The sequence below is a fragment of the Somniosus microcephalus genome, unplaced genomic scaffold (genome assembly GCF_052327205.1).
Source record: "Somniosus microcephalus isolate GS21.2 unplaced genomic scaffold, FLI_Smic_1.0 unresolved_chr1, whole genome shotgun sequence".
NCBI classification, from domain to species: Eukaryota; Metazoa; Chordata; class Chondrichthyes; order Squaliformes; family Somniosidae; genus Somniosus; species Somniosus microcephalus.
Genome location: NW_028225179.1, coordinates 33,295,294 through 33,314,294, shown reverse-complemented (window position 1 = coordinate 33,314,294; position 19,001 = coordinate 33,295,294). Strand labels below are relative to the sequence as shown.

The 19,001-nt window shown below is 51.2% G+C and overlaps 1 protein-coding gene across 1 annotated transcript in view; it reads left to right on the top strand.

Moving 5' to 3' along the window:
- Positions 1-19,001, top strand: part of LOC147094577 (integrin alpha-X-like) — a 248,610-nt gene that overhangs the window by 97,254 nt on the left and 132,355 nt on the right. The window contains exons 6-11 of the mRNA XM_085974224.1: positions 145-275; positions 5,041-5,189; positions 8,753-8,906; positions 10,078-10,225; positions 14,592-14,668; positions 18,633-18,759. Of these exons, the coding sequence (XP_085830350.1) occupies positions 145-275; positions 5,041-5,189; positions 8,753-8,906; positions 10,078-10,225; positions 14,592-14,668; positions 18,633-18,759 (786 nt within the window). The remainder of the gene's footprint in view (positions 1-144; positions 276-5,040; positions 5,190-8,752; positions 8,907-10,077; positions 10,226-14,591; positions 14,669-18,632; positions 18,760-19,001) is intronic.

Genomic DNA, 19,001 nt, shown 5'->3' with positions numbered 1-19,001 from the left:
AGTGCGGTGCTCCCTCAGTACTGCCCCTCCGACAGTGCGGTGCTCCCTCGGTACTGACTCTCTGACAGTGCGGCGCTCCCTCAGTACTGCCCCTCGTGCCGTATTGTGGGGAAGCCTGTCTCACGCTCTCTCGCTGTCTCCCAGAGTGCACCGCAGTGGCCATAGACGTGGTCTTCCTGTTTGATGGGTCGAACAGCCTCACTAAACGGGATCTGGAGAAGAACAAATTGTTTATGCTTGATATGATGAACAACGCTGAGCCGGATGTCATGCAGGTGAGTGAGCCGTGGGGTGGTTAGGGCGCTGCGGATGGAGGGCAGAGGGAGGGGGAGTCGCAAGCCAGCATCACACCGAGTGAATAGGTAGGGGAGGGAGAGCAGAAGTGGGCAGGTAGGGGAGTTTGTGATTATTACAGGGCTATGAGGAGAGAGCGGGGCAGTGGGATTAGTTTGGGATTGATACAGGGCTATGGGGAGAGAGCGGGGCAGTGGGATTAGTTTGGGGATTGATACAGGGCTATGGGGAGAGAGCGGGGCAGTGGGATTAGTTTGGGGATTGATACAGGGCTATGGGGAGAGAGCGGTGCAGTGGGATTAGTTTGGAGATTGATACAGGGCTATGGGGAGAGAGCAGGGCAGTGGGATTAGTTTGGGGATTGATACAGGGCTATGGGAAGAGAGCAGGGCAGTGGGATTAGTTTGGGGATTGATACAGGGCTATGGCGAGAGAGTGGGGCAGTGGGATTAGTTTGGGGATTGATACAGGGCTATGGGGTGAGAGTGGGGCAGTGGGATTAGTTTGGGGATTGATACAGGGCTATGGGGAGAGAGCGGGGCAGTGGGATTAGTTTGGGGATTGATACAGGGCTATGGGGACAGAGCGGGGCAGTGGGATTAGTTTTGGGATTGATACAGGGCTGTGGGGAGAGTGCGGGGCAGTGGGATTAGTTTGTGATTATTACAGGACTATGAGGAGAGAGCGGGGCAGTGGGATTAGTTTGGGGATTGATACAGGGCTATGGGGAGAGAGCGGGGCAGTGGGATTAGTTTGGGGATTGATACAGGGCTATGGGGACAGAGCGGGGCAGTGGGATAAGTTTGGGGATTGATACAAGGCTATGGGGAGAGAGCGGGGCAGTGGGATTAGTTTGGGGATTGATACAGGGCTATGGGGAGAGAGCGGGGCAGTGGGATTAGTTTGGGGATTGATACAGGGCTATGGGGAGAGAGCGGGGCAGTGGGATTAGTTTGGGGATTGATAAAGGGCTATGAGGAGAGAGCGGGGCAGTGGAATTAGTTTGGGGATTGCTACAGGGCTATGGGGTGAGAGTGGGGCAGTGGGATTAGTTTGGGGATTGTTACAAGGCTATGGGGAGAGAGCGGTGCAGTGGGATTAGTTTGGGGATTGATACAGGGCTATGGGGAGAGAGCGGGGCAGTGGGATTAGTTTGGGGATTGATACAGGGCTATGGGAAGAGAGCAGGGCAGTGGGATTAGTTTGGGGATTGATACAGGGCTATGGGGAGAGAGCGGGGCAGTGGGATTAGTTTGGGGATTGATACAGGGCTATGTGGAGAGAGCGGGGCAGTGGGATTAGTTTGGGGATTGATACAGGGCTATGGGGAGAGAGCGGGGCAGTGGGATTAGTTTGTGGATTGATACAGGGCTATGGGGTGAGAGTGGGGCAGTGGGATTAGTTTGGGGATTGATACAAGGCTATGGGGAGAGAGCGGGGCAGTGGGATTAGTTTGGGGATTGATACAGGGCTATGGGGAGAGAGCGGGGCAGTGGGATTAGTTTGGGGATTGATACAGGGCTATGGGGACAGAGCGGGGCAGTGGGATTAGTTTGGGGATTGATACAGGGCTATGGGGACAGTGCGGGGCAGTGGGATTAGTTTGAGGATTGATACAGGGCTATGGGGAGAGAGCGGGGCAGTGAGATTAGTTTGGGGATTGACACAGGGCTATGGGGAGAGAGCGGGGCAGTTGGATTTATTTTAGGATTGATACAGGGCTATGGGGAGAGAGCGGGGCAGTGGGATTAGTTTGGGGATTGATACAGGGCTATGGGGAGAGAGCGGGGCAGTGAGATTAGTTTGGGGATTGACACAGGGCTATGGGGAGAGAGCGGGGCAGTGGGATTAGTTTGGGGATTGATACAGGGCTATGGGGGGAGAGCGGGGCAGTGGGATTAGTTTGGGGATTGATACAAGGCTATGGGGAGAGAGTGGGGCAGTGGGATTAGTTTGGGGATTGATACAGGGCTATGGGGGGAGAGCGGGGCAGTGGGATTAGTTTGTGATTGATACAAGGCTATGGGGAGAGAGTGGGGCAGTGGGATTAGTTTGGGGATTGATACAGGGCTATGGGGAGAGTGCGGGGCAGTGAGATTAGTTTGGGATTGATACAGGGCTATGGGGAGAGAGCGGGGCAGTGAGATTAGTTTGGGGATTGATACAGGGCTATGGGGTGAGAGTGGGGCAGTGGGATTAGTTTGGGGATTGATACAGGGCTATGGGGAGAGAGCGGGGCAGTGGGATTAGTTTGGGGATTGATACAGGGCTATGGGGACAGAGCGGGGCAGTGGGATTAGTTTTGGGATTGATACAGGGCTATGGGGAGAGAGCGGGGCAGTGGGATTAGTTTGTGATTATTACAGGGCTATGAGGAGAGAGTGGGGCAGTGGGATTAGTTTGGGGATTGATACAGGGCTATGGGGAGAGAGCGGGGCAGTGGGATTAGTTTGGGGATTGATACAGGGCTATGGGGACAGAGCGGGGCAGTGGGATAAGTTTGGGGATTGATACAAGGCTATGGGGAGAGAGCGGGGCAGTGGGATTAGTTTGGGGATTGATACAGGGCTATGGGGAGAGGGCGGAGCAGTGGGATTACTTTGGGGATTGATACAGGGCTATGGGGAGAGAGCGGGGCAGTGGGATTAGTTTGGGGATTGATACAGGGCTATGGGGGGAGAGCGGGGCAGTGGGATTAGTTTGGGGATTGATACAGGGCTATGGGGAGAGAGCGGGGCAGTGGGATTAGTTTGGGGATTGATACAGGGCTATGGGGTGAGAGTGGGGCAGTGGGATTAGTTTGGGGATTGATACAAGGCTATGGGGAGAGAGCGGGGCAGTGGGATTAGTTTGGGGATTGATACAGGGCTATGGGGAGAGAGCGGGGCAGTTGGATTCGTTTGGGGATTGATACAGGGCTATGGGGAGAGAGCGGGGCAGTGGGATTAGTTTGGGGATTGATACAGGGCTATGGGGAGAGAGCGGGGCAGTGGGATTAGTTTGGGGATTGATACAGGGCTATGGGGACAGAGCGGGGCAGTGGGATTAGTTTGGGGATTGATACAGGGCTATGGGGACAGTGCGGGGCAGTGGGATTAGTTTGAGGATTGATACAGGGCTATGGGGAGAGAGCGGGGCAGTGAGATTAGTTTGGGGATTGACACAGGGCTATGGGGAGAGAGCGGGGCAGTTGGATTTATTTTAGGATAGATACAGGGCTATGGGGAGAGAGCGGGGCAGTGGGATTAGTTTGGGGATTGATACAGGGCTATGGGGAGAGAGCGGGGCAGTGGGATTAGTTTGGGGATTGATACAGGGCTATGGGGACAGAGCGGGGCAGTGGGATTAGTTTGAGGATTGATACAGGGCTATGGGGAGAGAGCGGGGCAGTGAGATTTGTTTGGGGATTGACACAGGGCTATGGGGAGAGAGCGGGGCAGTTGGATTTATTTTAGGATTGATACAGGGCTATGGGGAGAGAGCGGGGCAGTGGGATTAGTTTGGGGATTGATACAGGGCTATGGGGAGAGAGCGGGGCAGTGGGATTAGTTTGGGGATTGATACAGGGCTATGGGGAGAGAGCGGGGCAGTGGGATTAGTTTGGGGATTGATACAGGGCTATGGGGACAGAGCGGGGCAGTGGGATTAGTTTGAGGATTGATACAGGGCTATGGGGAGAGAGCGGGGCAGTGAGATTTGTTTGGGGATTGACACAGGGCTATGGGGAGAGAGCGGGGCAGTTGGATTTATTTTAGGATTGATACAGGGCTATGGGGAGAGAGCGGGGCAGTGGGATTAGTTTGGGGATTGATACAGGGCTATGGGGAGAGAGCGGGGCAGTGAGATTAGTTTGGGGATTGACACAGGGCTATGGGGAGAGAGCGGGGCAGTGGGATTAGTTTGGGGATTGATACAGGGCTATGGGGGGAGAGCGGGGCAGTGGGATTAGTTTGGGGATTGATACAAGGCTATGGGGAGAGAGTGGGGCAGTGGGATTAGTTTGGGGATTGATACAGGGCTATGGGGGGAGAGCGGGGCAGTGGGATTAGTTTGGGATTGATACAAGGCTATGGGGAGAGAGTGGGGCAGTGGGATTAGTTTGGGGATTGATACAGGGCTATGGGGAGAGTGCGGGGCAGTGAGATTAGTTTGGGATTGATACAGGGCTATGGGGAGAGAGCGGGGCAGTGGGATTAGTTTGGGGATTGATACAGGGCTATGGGGAGAGAGCGGGGCAGTGAGATTAGTTTGGGGATTGATACAGGGCTATGGGGGGAGAGCGGGGCAGTGGGATTAGTTTGCGGATTGATACAGGGCTATGGGGAGAGAGCGGGGCAGTGGGATTAGTTTGGGGATTGATACAAGGCTATGGGGAGAGAGTGGGGCAGTGGGATTAGTTTGGGGATTGATACAGGGCTATGGGGAGAGTGCGGGGCAGTGAGATTAGTTTGGGATTGATACAGGGCTATGGGGAGAGAGTGGGGCAGTGTTGGAATCCTGTTGGTTTGTGTGTTCCTGATTCTAAGTTGAGTCCAATTCATTAAATATATTGAAGAAGGAGTTGGATATATTTCTTAAGGCTAAGGGGATCAAGGGATATGGGGAGAAGGCAGGGACAGGGTACTGAGTTTGGATGATCAGCCATGATTGCATTGAATGGTGGAGCAGGCTCGAGGGGCCGAATGGCCCACTCCTGCTTCTATGTTTCTACGTTTCTATGATTCTAACAGTCCTCTGTCTCTGCAGTTTGCTGTTGTACAATACTCGGGGATGCAAAGGATTGAGATAGACTTCAAGACATTCCGGGATAATCAGACGGACCTGAAAAACACCATCAAGAAGATTGAGCTGATGGAGAGCGTGACCCTGACAGCCTCTGGGATCAACTTTGTGATGTGAGCATGAAGCCGGTGAGAGGGACGAGGTTGGCAGGGAGAGCAGAGCAGAGCAAGGCTCGAGGCAGGACAGGTTATCAAAGCAGTTAATAAAACATCGAGGCTTAAAATACAAAAACCAGGAAGGTATTGCTAAAATTTTATAAGACACTGGTTCGACCCCAGCTGGAGTATTGTGTCCAATTCTGGGCACCGCACTTTAGGAAGGATGTCAAGTCGTTGGAGAGGGTGCAGAGGAGATTGGCCAGAATAGTACCAGGGATGAGGGACTTCAGTGACGTGGAGAGACTGGAGAAGCTGGGGTTGTTCTCCTTAGAGCAGAGAAGGTTAACGGAGAGATTGACCAGAATGGTATCAGGGATGAGGGACTTCAGTGATGTGGAGAGACTGGAGAAGCTGGGGTTTTTCTCCTTAAAGCAGAGAAGGTTAAGGGGAGATTGACCAGAATGGTACCAGGGATGAGGGACTTCAGTGATGTGGAGAGACTGGAGAAGCTGGGATTGTTCTCCTTAGAACAGAGAAGGTTAAGGGAGATTGACCAGAATGGTACCAGGGATGAGGGACTTCAGTGACGTGGAGAGACTGGAGAAGCTGGGGTTGTTCTCCTTAGAGCAGAGAAGGTTAAGGGGAGATTGACCAGAATGGTACCAGGGGATGAGGGACTTCAGTGATGTGGAGAGACTGGAGAAGCTGGGATTGTTCTCCTTAAAGCAGAGAAGGTTAAGGGGAGATTGACCAGAATGGTACCAGGGATGAGGGACTTTAGTGATGTGGAGAGACTGGAGAAGCTGGGGTTGTTCTCCTTAGAGCAGCGAAGGTTAAGGGGAGATTGACCAGAATGGTACCAGGGATGAGAGACTTCAGTTACATGGAGAGACTGGAGAAGCTGGGATTCTTCTCCTTAGAGCAGAGAAGGTTAAGGGGAGATTGACCAGAATGGTACCAGGGATGAGGGAATTAAGTGATGTGGAGAGACTGGAGATGCTGGGGTTGTTCTCCTTGGAGCAGAGAAGGTTAAGGGGGAGATTGACCAGAATGGTACCAGGGATGAGGGACTTCAGTTACGCAGAGTTACTGGAGAAGCTGGGGTTGTTCTCCTTAGAGCAGAGAAGGTTAATGGAGAGATTGACCAGAATGGTACCAAGGATGAGGGACTTCAGTGATGTGGAGAGACTGGAGAAGCAGGGATTGTTCTCCTTAGAGCAGAGAAGGTTAAGGGGAGATTGACCAGAATGGTACTGGGGATGAGGGACTTCAGTGATGTGGAGAGACTGGAGAAGCTGGGGTTGTTCTCCTTGGAGCAGAGAAGGTTAAGGGGGAGATTGACCAGAATGGTACCAGGGATGAGGGACTTCAGTTACGCAGAGTTACTGGAGAAGCTGGGGTTGTTCTCCTTAGAGCAGAGAAGGTTAATGGAGAGATTGACCAGAATGGTACCAGGGATGAGGGACTTCAGTGATGTGGAGAGACTGGAGAAGCAGGGATTGTTCTCCTTAGAGCAGAGAAGGTTAAGGGGAGATTGACCAGAATGGTACTGGGGATGAGGGACTTCAGTGATGTGGAGAGACTGGAGAAGCTGGGGTTGTTCTCCTTAGAGCAGGGAAGGTTATGGGGAGATTGACCGGAATGGTACCAGGGATGAGGGACTTCAGTGATGTGGAGAGACTGGAAAAGCTGGGGTTGTTCTCCTTAGAGCAGAGAAGGTAAACGGAGAGATTGACCAGAATGGTACCAGGGATGAGGGACTTCAGTGATGTGGAGAGACTGGAGAAGCTGGGGTTGTTCTCTTTTAGAGCAGAGAAGGTTAAGGGGAGATTGACCAGAATGGTACCAGGGATGAGGGACTTCAGTGATGTGGAGAGACTGGAGAATCTGGGGTTGTTCTCCTTGGAGCAGAGAAGGTTAAGGGGGAGATTGACCAGAATGGTACCAGGGATGAGGGACTTCAGTTACGTGGAGTTACTGGAGAAGCTGGGGTTGTTCTCCTTAGAGCAGAGAAGGTTAAGGGGAGATTGACCAGAATAGTACCAGGGATGAGGGACTTCAGTGATGTGGAGAGACTGGAGAAGCTGGGGTTGTTCTCCTTAGAGCAGAGAAGGTTAAGGGGAGATTGACCAGAATGGTATCAGGGGATGAGGGACTTCAGTGATGTGGAGAGATTGGAGAAGCTGGGATTGTACTCCTTAGAGCAGAGAAGGTTAAGGGGAGATTGACCAGAATGGTACTGGGGATGAGGAACTTTAGTGATGTGGAGAGACTGGAGAAGCTGGGGTTGTTCTCCTTAGAGCAGGGAAGGTTAATGGAGAGATTGACCAGAATGGTACCAGGGATGAGGGACTTCAGTGATGTGGAGAGACTGGAGAAGCTGGGGTTGTTCTCCTTAGAGCAGAGAAGGTTAATGGAGGGATTGACCAGAATGGTACCAGGGATGAGGGACTTCAGTGATGTGGAGAGACTGGAAAAGCTGGGATTGTTCTCCTTAGAGCTGGGAAGGTTAACGGAGAGATTGACCAGAATGGTACCAGGGATGAGGGACTTCAGTGATGTGGAGAGACTGGAGAAGCTGGGATTGTTCTCCTTGGGGCAGAGATGGTTAAGGGGAGATTGACCAGAATGGTACCAGGGATGAGGGACTTCAGTTACGTGGAGATACTGGAGAAGCTGTGGTTGTTCTCCTTAGAGCAGAGAAGGTTAAGGGGAGATTGACCAGAATGGTACCAGGGGATGAGGGACTTCAGTGATGTGGAGCGACTGGAGAAGCTGGGATTGTTCTCCTTAGAGCAGAGAAGGTTAAGGGGAGATTGACCAGAATGGTACCAGGGGATGAGGGACTTCAGTGATGTGGAGAGACTGGAGAAGCTGGGGTTGTTCTCCTTAGAGCAGAGAAGGTTAAGGGGAGATTGACCAGAATGGTACCAGGGGATGAGGGACTTCAGTGATGTGGAGAGACTGGAGAAGCTGGGGTTGTTCTCCTTAGAGCAGAGAAGGTTAAGGGGGAGATTGACCAGAATGGTACCAGGGATGAGGGACTTCAGTGATGTGGAGAGACTGGAGAAGCTGGGGTTGTTCTCCTTAGAGCAGAGAAGGTTAAGGGGAGATTTGATAGAGGTATTCAAAATTATGAGGGGTCTGGGCAGAGTAGATTAAGACAAACTGTTCCCATTGGCGGCAGGGTCGAGAACCAGAGGACACAGATTCAAGGTGATTGGCAAAAGAACCAAAGGCGACATGAGGAAAAACTTGTTTAGGCAGCGAGTGGTTCGGATCTGGAATGCGCTGCCTGAGAGGGCGGTGGAAGCAGATTCAATCAAGGCTTTCAAAAGGGAATTGGATGAATACTTGAAGAGAAAAGATTGCAGGGCTGTGGGGAAAGAGCAGGGGGGTAGAGGGACTGACCGGATTGCTCTTGGCAAGAGCCGGCGCAGAGTCGATGGGCCGAACGGACTGCTTCTGTGCTGTGCCTTTCTACGATTCTAAGTCGGGGGGGGGCGGCGGCTAGTGAAGCAGCCTGGCTCCATGTCTCACTGCAATGTGTTTCGCCTTCTTCGCTCCTGCTCCTGTAGGCAGAACGTGTTCACGGAGGAGGCTGGGGCCAGGGAGGGGGCCACGAGACTGCTGATTATCATCACCGACGGGGAGACCACGATCGGAGATCGGAACCTAACCATGATCATTGAGTTAGCGGAGAAGAAGAAGATCGTTCGGTGTGCCATTGGGGTAGGGCAAGGCGTCTGCCTCATGGGTCTGTGATCGTGGGGGAAAGTGTGAGTGTGTGAGTGAGTGTGAGTGAGTGAGTGTGAGTGAGTGAGTGAGAGTGTGTGTGTGTGTGACTGAGTGAGTGAGAGTGAGAGTGAGTGAGTGTGAGTGTGAGTGTGTGTGTGAGAGTGTGAGTGTGTGTGTGAGAGTGTGAGTGTATCTGTGTGTGACTGTGTATGAGTGTGTGAGTGTGAGTGTGTGTGTGAGAGTGAGAGTGAGTGAGTGTGTGACTGAGTGAGTGAGAGTGAGAGTGAGTGAGTGTGAGTGTGTGTGAGTGTGTGTGTGAGAGTGTGAGTGTATCTGTGTGTGAGTGTGTGTGTGAGAGTGTGAGTGTATCTGTGTGTGACTGTGTATGAGTGTGTGAGTGTGAGTGAGTGAGAGAGTGAGTGTGAGTGAGTGTGAGTGTGTGTGTGAGAGTATGTTTGAGTGTGTGTGAGTGTGAGTGTGTGTGAGTGAGTGTGTGAGTGAGTGAGAGAGTGAGTGAGTGAGTGTGAGTGTGTGTGTGAGAGTATGTTTGAGTGTGTGTGTGTGTGAGTGTGAGTGTGTGTGAGTGAGTGTGTGTGAGTGAGTGAGAGAGTGAGTGAGTGAGTGTGAGAGTGAGTGAGTGTGTGAGTGTGTGTGAGTGTGTGAGTGTGTGTGAGTGAGCGTGTGTGTTTGAGTGAGAGTGTGTGAGTGAGAGAGTGAGTGAGTGTGAGTGGGTGTGCGAGAGTGTGAGTGTGTGTGAGTGAGTGTGTGTGAGAGAGTGAGAGAGTGAGTGAGTGTGAGTGTGTGTTTGAGTCTGTGTGTGTATCGTGTGTGTGAGTGAGAGTGAGTGTGTGAGTGTGTGTGAGTGAGCGTGTGAGTGTGTGTGAGTGAGCATGTGAGTGAGTGAGAGAGTGAGTGAGTGTGTGAGAGTGTGTGAGTGAGAGAGTGAGTGAGTGTGAGTGAGTGTGTGAGTGTGTGTGAGTGAGCGTGTGAGTGTGTGTGAGTGAGCGTGTGAGTGAGTGAGAGAGTGAGCGAGTGTGTGAGAGTGTGTGAGTGAGAGAGTGAGTGAGTGTGAGTGAGTGTGCGAGAGTGTGAGTGTATCTGTGTGTGAGTCTGATCGGTCCGAAGTGTTGATGACACTCGTTAACGTGCGGTGCTTTGTTCCAAGGTGGGCGGGAGCTTTTTGCCTGGGAGTAGAGGTTTGAAGGAGTTGGAGATCATCGCGTCTGCACCGAGTTATCTGATCACAGTGAAGAGTTACGATGACCTGCAGAACATCTTTGAGCAAATGAAGTCAAAGATCTACAACATAGAGGGTAAGACTTCAAATCAAAGAGTCTTCGTAAGTGGAGATACGGCCCGGGCGTGGCCCGACAACTCCCCTCCCTCACCCTCACTGGCTCACCCTCCCCAACCAGCAGAAATAGTTTCTCTCTCTATCAACCCTATCTGTTCCCCTTAATATCTTGAAAACTTCGATCAGATCAACCCCTTAACCTTCTAAATTCCAGGGAGTACAACCCTAGTTTGTCCAATCTCTCCTCGTAACTTAACCCTTGAAGTCCGGGTCTCATTCTGGTAAACCTACGCTGCACTCCCTCCAAGGCTGGTCCATCCTCCCTAAGGTGTGGTTCCCAGAACTGCTCACAGTGCTCCAGGTGTGGTCTAACCAGGGTTTTGTACAGCTGCAGCATAACTTCTACCCCCTTGTACTCTAGTCCTCTCGATATAAAGGCCAGCATTCCTTTAGCCTTTTTGATTATTTTCTGTACCTGTTCATGAAATTTTAATGATCTGTGTACCTGGACCCCCAAGTCTCTTTGGAGCTCCACTGTTTCTAGCCTTTCACCATTTAGAAAGTACCCGGTTCTATTCCTTTTACGGTCCAAAGTGGATGACCTCACATTTGCTTACGTTGACATCCATTTGCCACAGGTTGTGCCTGTTCACTTAATCACTCAAGGTTGTGGGTTCAAGTCCCGCTCCAGGGACTTGAGCACATAAAGCTAGGCTGACCCTCCAAGGATGTCTTGCTGCAGTTGTACGGGGCCTTGGCGAGACCACACCTTGAGTATTGTGTGCAGTTTTGGTCGCCTTATCTGAGGAAGGATGTTCTTGCCATGGAGGGAGTTCAGCGAAGATTCACCAGACTGATACCTGGGATGGCAGGAATGACGTATGAGGAGAGATTGGCTCTAAATTTTAGACTATGCCCCCTCGTCCTAGAATCACCAACCAGCAGAAATAGTTTCTCTCTCTCTATCCTATCTATTCCCCTTAATATCTTGAAAGCTTCAATCAGATCACCCCTTAACCGTCTAAATTCCAGGGAATAAAACCCTAGTTTGTGAAACCTCTCCTCGTAACTTAACCCTTGGATTCCAGGTCTCATTCTGGTAAACCTACGCTGCACTCCCTCCAAGGCCAATATAGAAACATAGCAACATAGAAGATAGGAGCAGGAGTAGGCCATTCGGCCCCTCGAGCCTGCTCCGCCATTCAATGAGATCATGGCTGATCATCCAAATTCAGTACCCTGTCCCTGCCTTCTCCCCATATCCCTTGATCCCTTTAGCCTTAAGAAATATATCCAACTCCTTCTTGAATATTTTTAATGATTTGGCCTCAACTGACTTCTGTGGTAGAGAATTCCACAGGTTCACCACTCTCTGGGTGAAGAAATTCCGCCTCATCTCAGTCCTAAATGGCTTACCCCTTATCCTTAGACTGTGACCCCTGGTTCTGGACTCCCCCGCCATTGGGACTATCCTTCCTGCATCTAGTGTAGGGGTTGTTGGTTGGGTGGTCGGTTTGGCCTGGGCCTGACCCAGTGGACGTTTTCGAGGCGTCCCCACACTCCCACTCAGTTCTGACACTGGGATCCTACCAGGCAGCTGATGCGCAGAATAACAAGCTCGAGACAGACAAGCAGGTGAAAGGTTCAAATAATAACGGTTTTATTGAGAGAAAAATAAAACAAAACAAGCAAGCAGAGAAATTAATTGGTTCAACGATACTAAACCAAGGCTACAGCTCTATACACTTTAAAAAGAAAAAAAAAGGAATACTATATATTCAAAACAGAGGGCACGCGAGTGCGGGAAGGAGTACGACACATCAAGGGGTATCGCACATTAACACTCCCCTTAGCCTTATCCCCACCTCCTACACTATCCCTAACCTAGGTCGAACTAAAGGGGGGTCAGGCTCTCATGCTCACCCAACGCATTGGAACAAAGGCCTTTAGGTTGTCCTGGGACTGCAGCTTTAGTTGGTCTGGCCTGGTAAAGTTCAGTGTGCACTGGCCACACACTCTCCCGTCAGTCAGGTAGTGGATCTTCCTCCTTGGCTGGGCGAAAAGGCTTCCCTCCTGGGTCGGGCTGCGCCGTTTAGCGAGGCCCGCTCTGGGCTCCGGTCCGTACCGGGATGGCGCACTCCCTCCCGTGTCTTCCTGGTTCCACTCTGAATCCCTGCCTGAGATGGTGGGCACGGTGGGGGGGAACAGTCAGGTTTAAATCGGGAGGCAGTACGGACCGGGAGCTTCGCCTGCTTACCAAAGCATGGGCCTGCTGCGCATAGCCTTCCCCGTCTTGGAGACTGCTTCTCCCAGTAGAGTCCTCGAAGTTTCCTTTTTGCAGCGAAGTCGCAGGATGAAATCGAAGTGAAGTGTAGAAGCTATCTCTCCCGAAGTGTGTTCCAAGTCGAAGTGTCTCGAACTGCTCTTTCTGTCTGCTTACTAAAAACAGTTATACTCTCTCGATCTGCCTTGCCTCCCCCAGATCGAGAGGTGTCCCAGGTTACTTCGTTAACTGTAAATGGCTGCAAAACGGCCGATTTCCCACTAACGGCCTTATCACCGGCCCTCATTGTTTTTGGTTTCAGTCACACAATGGTGTCTTTGGTGCCTAGTCCTCTAAAACGGTTTCTGATATGATTGGATCTGTTAGGATGGGCACGATGATGGTTTTAACTAGCTTAACCCTGATTGCAGTGCAGTAGGTTCATTGTTCTTACCGGCCTACTGGCGACTTGCTATTACATATTCAATTCCATGTCTGGCCTGGAATCCACATAGGGACTGTGGAATTCCAGGCTCTGTCTCCAGTCTTGTTGCTGGGGAGAAAAATGACTCACTTCCAGCAGCTTTCTGGTCACGTGTCCCAGAACTCCATTTTGTACGTTTAAAAAGTGGCCAACTTTGTTTGATTCGGAAAGCAGGCGAGGTGGGGGAATTTTGCAAACTCCCTACACTAGTCTGTCTAGTCCTGTTAGAATTTTATAAGTTTCAATGAGATCCCCTCTCATTCTTCTAAACTCCAGCGAGTATAAGCCCAATCGATCCAATCTCTCCTCATACGTCATTCCTGCCATCCCAGGTATCAGCCTGGTGAATCTTCGCTGCACTCCCTCCATGGCAAGAACATCCTTCCTCAGATAAGGCGACCAAAACTGCACACAATACTCAAGGTGTGGTCTCACCAAGGCCCTGTACAACTCCAGCAAGACATCCCTGTTCCTGTACTCCAACCCTCTCGCTACGAAGGCCAACATACCATTTGCCTTCTTAACCGCCTGCTGCACCTGCATGCTTACCTTCAGCGACTGGTGCACAAGGACACCCAGGTCTCGTTGCACGTCCCCTTCTCCCAATTTATTGCCGTTCAGATAATAATCTGTCTTCCTGTTTTTGACACCAAAGTGGATAACCTCGCATTTATCCACATTATACTGCAACTGCCATGCATCTGCCCAATCACCCAACCTGTCCAAATCATACTGGAGTTTCTCGGCATCCTCCTCACAGCACACACGCCCACCCAGCTTTGTGTCGTCTGCAAATTTGGAGATATTACATCTAGTTCCCTTGTCTAGATCATTAATATATATTGTGAATAGCTGGGGTCCAAGGACTGATCCCTGCGGTACCCCACTAGTCACTGCCCGCCACTCGGAAAAAGACCCTTTATTCCAACTCTTTGCTTCCTGTCTGCCAACCAGTTCTCTATCCAAGTCAATACCTTGCCCCCAATCCCGTGTGCCTTAATTTTACACATTAATCTCTTATGCGGGACCTTATCGAAAGCCTTCTGAAAGTCCAAATACACCACATCCACTGGTTCTCCCTTATCTATTTTACTAGTTACATCCTCAAAAAATTCCAGTAGATTAGTCAAGCACGATTTACCTTTTGTAAATCCATGTTGACTTTGTCCGATCCGGTCACTGTTTTCCAAGTGCTCTGCTATTACATCTTTTATAATGGACTCTAGCATTTTCCCCACTACCGATGTCAGGCTTACCGGTCTGTAATTCCCCGTTTTCTCTCTACCATCTTTTTTGAATAGTGGGGTAACATTAGCTACCCGCCAATCCATGGGTACTGTTCCAGATTCCATCGAGTGCTGGAAGATGATCAGCAATGCATCTACTATTTCTAGGGCCACTTCTAGGGCACAGCAAGCTCCCACAAACAGCAATGTGATAATGACCAGATAATCTGTTTTTATTATGTTGGTTGAGGGATAAATATTGGCCCCAGGACACCGGGGAGAACTCCTCCCCCTGCTCTTCTTCGAAATAGTGGCTGATGTACCTGAAACCCCAAGTCTTTTAGGGCATCCGCTGTTTCTAGCCTTTCATTGTCTTCTTCAACAACTGTGTAAAATTTCCGTTGTTCCGCAGGAGCTCATAGCGCGACCAACGAGAGTTCTTTCAATTTGGAAATGTCCCAAGGTGGATTCAGCGCCCTCGTCACTGGCGTAAGTGAACTGCATTGTCCTGGGGGTGTGGCGTGGAATGTTCTGGAGCCCGAGTGTGCGCGGGTCAGTGGCGGGTGAGGGGGTTGGGCGAAGAACGCTCTTCAGACGTCAAAGTCCCCCTTTATTGATTTCTCCGAAACTGTCGGAGGGGCAGTACTGAGGGAGCGCTGCACTGTTGGAGGGGCAGCACTGAGGGAGCGCCGCACTGTCGGAGGGTCAGTACTGAGGGAGCGCCGCACTGTCGGAGGGGCAGTACTGAGGGAGTGCCGCACTGTCGGAGGGGCAGTACTGAGGGAGCGCCGCACTGTCGGAGGAGCGGTACTGAGGGAGCGCCGCACTGTCGGAGGGGCAGTACTGAGGGAGTGCCACACTGTCGGAGGGGCGGCACTGAAGGAGCGCCGCACTGTCGGAGGGTCAGTACTGAGGGAGCGCCGCACTGTCGGAGGGGCAGTACTGAGGGAGCGCCGCACAGTCGGAGGGGCAGTACTGAGAGAGCGCTGCACTGTCGGAGGGGCAGTACTGAGGAAGCGCCGCACTGTCGGAGGGGCAGTACTGAGGGAGCGCCGCACTGTCGGAGGGACAGTACTGAGGGAGCGCCGCACTGTCGGAGGGGCAGTACTGAGGGAGTGTTGCACTGTCGGAGGGATAAGGGGGAAGCCATTTAGGACAGATATGAGGAGGAATTTCTTCACCCAGAGAGTGGTGACCCTGTGGAATTCTCTACCACAGGAGACAGTTGAGGCCAATTCATTAAATATATTCAAGAAGGAGTTGGATATATTTCTTAAGGCTAAAGGGATCAAGGGATGTGAGGAGAAGGCAGGGACAGGGTACTGAATTTGGATGATCAGCCATGATCTCATTGAATGGCGGAGCAGGCTCGAGGGGCCGAATGGCCTACTCCTGCTCCTATCTTCTATGTTTCTATGTTTTCCCAACCTATTGCCGTTCAGATAATAATCTGCCTTCCTGTTTTTGCCACCAAAGTGGATAACCTCACATTTATCCACATTATATTGCATCTGCCATGCATCTGCCCAATCACCCAACCTGTCCAAATTATACTGGAGTTTCTCGGCATCCTCCTCACAGCGCACACGTCCACCCAGCTTTGTGTCATCTGCAAACTTGGAGATATTACATCTAGTTCCTTCGTCTAGATCATTTACACATATTCTGAATAGCTGGGGTCCTAGCACCGATCCCTGCGGTACCCCACTAGTCACTGCCTGCCACTCGGAAAAAGACTCGTTTATTGCAACTCTTTGCTTCCTGTCTGCCAACCAGGCCCCCTCATCTAAGCCACTCCTGGACCACACCAACCCACTGCTAAATAGGTTGTTGGAGGTGTGGGGCTGAGGGGAAAAAGTTTGGCGAACGATGGAGATGTTCCTCGAGGTTCAGCCTCGACGTTGGGCCTGGAAATACAGAGATTGACCCTTCCCCCCCCTCTCCCTCAACCCCCACCGACATGTCATCATTTATTAGAGTTTTTTTCTAAATTTCTTTTTATGGGATGTGGGCGTTGCTCGCAAGGCCAGCATTTATTGCCCATCCCTAGTTGCCCTTGAGAAGGTGGTGGTGAGCCGCCTTCTTGAACCGCTGCAGTCCGTGTGGTGAAGGTGCTCCCACAGTGCTGTTAGGGAGGGAGTTCCAGGATTTTGACCCAGCGACGATGAAGAAACGGCCGATATATTTCCAAGTCAGGATGGTGTGTGACTTGGAGGGGAACTTGAAGGTGGTGGTGTTCCCATGCGCCTGCTGCCCTTGTCCTTCTAGGTGGTAGAGGTCACGGGTTTGGGAGGTGCTGCCGAAGAAGCCTTGGCGAGTTGCTGCAGTGCATCTTGTAGATGGTACACACTGCAGCCACGGTGCGCCGGTGGTGGAGGGAGTGAATGTTTAAGATGGTGGATGGGGTGCCGATCAAGCTTCTTGAGTGTTGTTGGAGCTGCACTCATCCAGGCAAGTGGAGAGTATTCCATCACACTCCTTACTTGTGCCTTGTAGATGGTGGAAAGGCTTTGGGGAGTCAGGGGGTGAGACACTCGCTGCAGAATACCCAGCCTCTGACCTGCTCTTGTTGCCACAGTATTTATGTGGCTGGTCCAGTTAAGCTTCTGGTCAATGGTGACCCCCAGGATGTTGATGGTGGGGGATTCGGCGATGGTAATGCCGTTGCATGTCAAGGGGCGGTGGTTAGACTCTCGCTTGTTGGAGATAGTCATTGCCTGGCACTTCTGTGGTGCGACTGTTACCTGCCACTTATCAGTCCGAGCCTGAACGTCGTCCAGGTCTTGTTGCATGCGGGCATGGACTGCTTCATTATCTGAGGAGTTGTGAATGGCGCTGAACACTGTGCAGTCATCAGCAAACATCCCCATTTCTGACCTTATGTTGGAGGGAAGGTCATTGATGAAGCAGCTGAAGATGGTTGGATGAGGATGTAACTAGGAGGGTAGATAAAGGGGAACCAGTAGATGTAGTATATTTGGATTTCCAAAAGGCATTCGATAAGGTGCCACATAAAAGATTATTACACAAGATTAGGGCTCATGGGGTTGGGGGTAATATAGTAGCATGGATTGAGGATTGGTCAACGGACAGAAAACAGAGAGTAGGGATAAACAGGTCTTTTTCGGGTTGGCAGGCTGTAACTAGTGGGGTGCCGCAAGGATCAGTGTTGGGGCCTCAGCTATTCACAATCTATATTAATGACCTAGATGAAGGGACCGAGTGTAATGTATCCAAGTTTGCTGATGATACAAAGCTAGGTGGGACAGTAAGCTGTGAGGAGAACACAAAGAGTTTTCATAGGGGTATAGATAGACTAAGTGAGTGGGCAGTAAGGTGGCAGAAGTGCGATACTCTCTGGAGTTTAGAAGAATGAGAGGGGATCTCATTGAAACATACAAGATTCTGAGGGGGATTGACAGGGTGAATGCTGAGAGGTTGTTTCCCCCTGGCTGGAGAGTCTAGAACCAGGGGTCACAGTCTCAGGATAAGGGATCGGCCATTTAGGACAGAGATGAGGAGGAATTTCTTCATTCGGAGGGTTGTGAATCTTTCTAATTCTCTGTCCCAGAGGGCTGTGAATGCTGAGTCTTTGAGCATTTGAGAAGGCAAATGGTATGTTGGCCTTTGTAGCAAGAGGGTTTGAGTACAGGAACAAGGATGTCTTGCTGCAGTTGTACAGGGCCTTGGTGAGACCACACCTTGAGTATTGTGTGCAGTTTTGGTCGCCTTATCTGAGGAAGGATGTTCTTGCCATGGAGGGAGTGCAGCGAAGATTCACCAGACTGATACCTGGGATGGCAGGAATGACGTATGAGGAGAGATTGGGTCGATTGGGCTTGTACTCACTGGAGTTTAGAAGAATGAGAGGGGATCTCATTGAAACTTATAAAATTTTAACAGGACTAGACAGACTAGATGCAGGAAGGATGTTCCCGATGGTCGGGGAGTCCAGAACCAGGGGTCACAGTCTAAAGATAAGGGGTAAGCCATTTAGGACAGAGATGAGGAGGAATTTCTTCACCCAGAGAGTGGTGAACCTGTGGAATTCTCTACCACAGAAGGCAGTTGAGGCCAATTCGTTAAATATATTCAAGAAGGAGTTGGATATATTTCTTGAGGCTAAAGGGATCAAGGGATATGGGGAGGAGGCAGGGACCGGGTACTGAATTTAGATGATCAGCCATGCTCTCATTGAATGGCGGAGCAGGCTCGAGGGGCCGAATGGCCTACTCCTGCTCCTATCTTCTATGTTTCTATGTTTCTATATTCAAGGCTGAGATCGATAGATTTCTGGACTCTAGGGGAATCGAGGGATATGGAGATCGGGCAGGAAAGTTGGGTTGAGGTCGATGATCAGCCCATGACCGTATTGAATGGCGGAGCAGGCTCGAGGAGCCGTGTGGCCGACCCCCGCCCCTAATTCTTTCTTTCCTTCTTGTGTTCTCGACAGGAGGCCGTTGCCTTTGGGGCTGTGGGGGCTTTCGATTGGTCGGGGGGCCTGGTGGAGTTCAGAGGCAACACGTCGACATTCATCAACGTCTCCAAGGCACAGAGCGACATGAAGAACGCCTATCTAGGTAACCGGGCCTCCTCTGGATATTCGACTGTGGCAGATGCGCGTGGCAGTCAAAGTCTCGGGCGATGGGGTCAAAGGAGAATTCGGCGGCCATTTTGGTGCGCGCAGCAAGATCCCACAATGAGGCGGATGCCCCAGTTAATCTGATACTGGGACTAGTATCCCAGAGGGGTACAGTAGGGTCATAGTTGAGTCCCTAAATGGGGTGCAGGAACAGAGGGATCTGGGGGCACACATTCACAA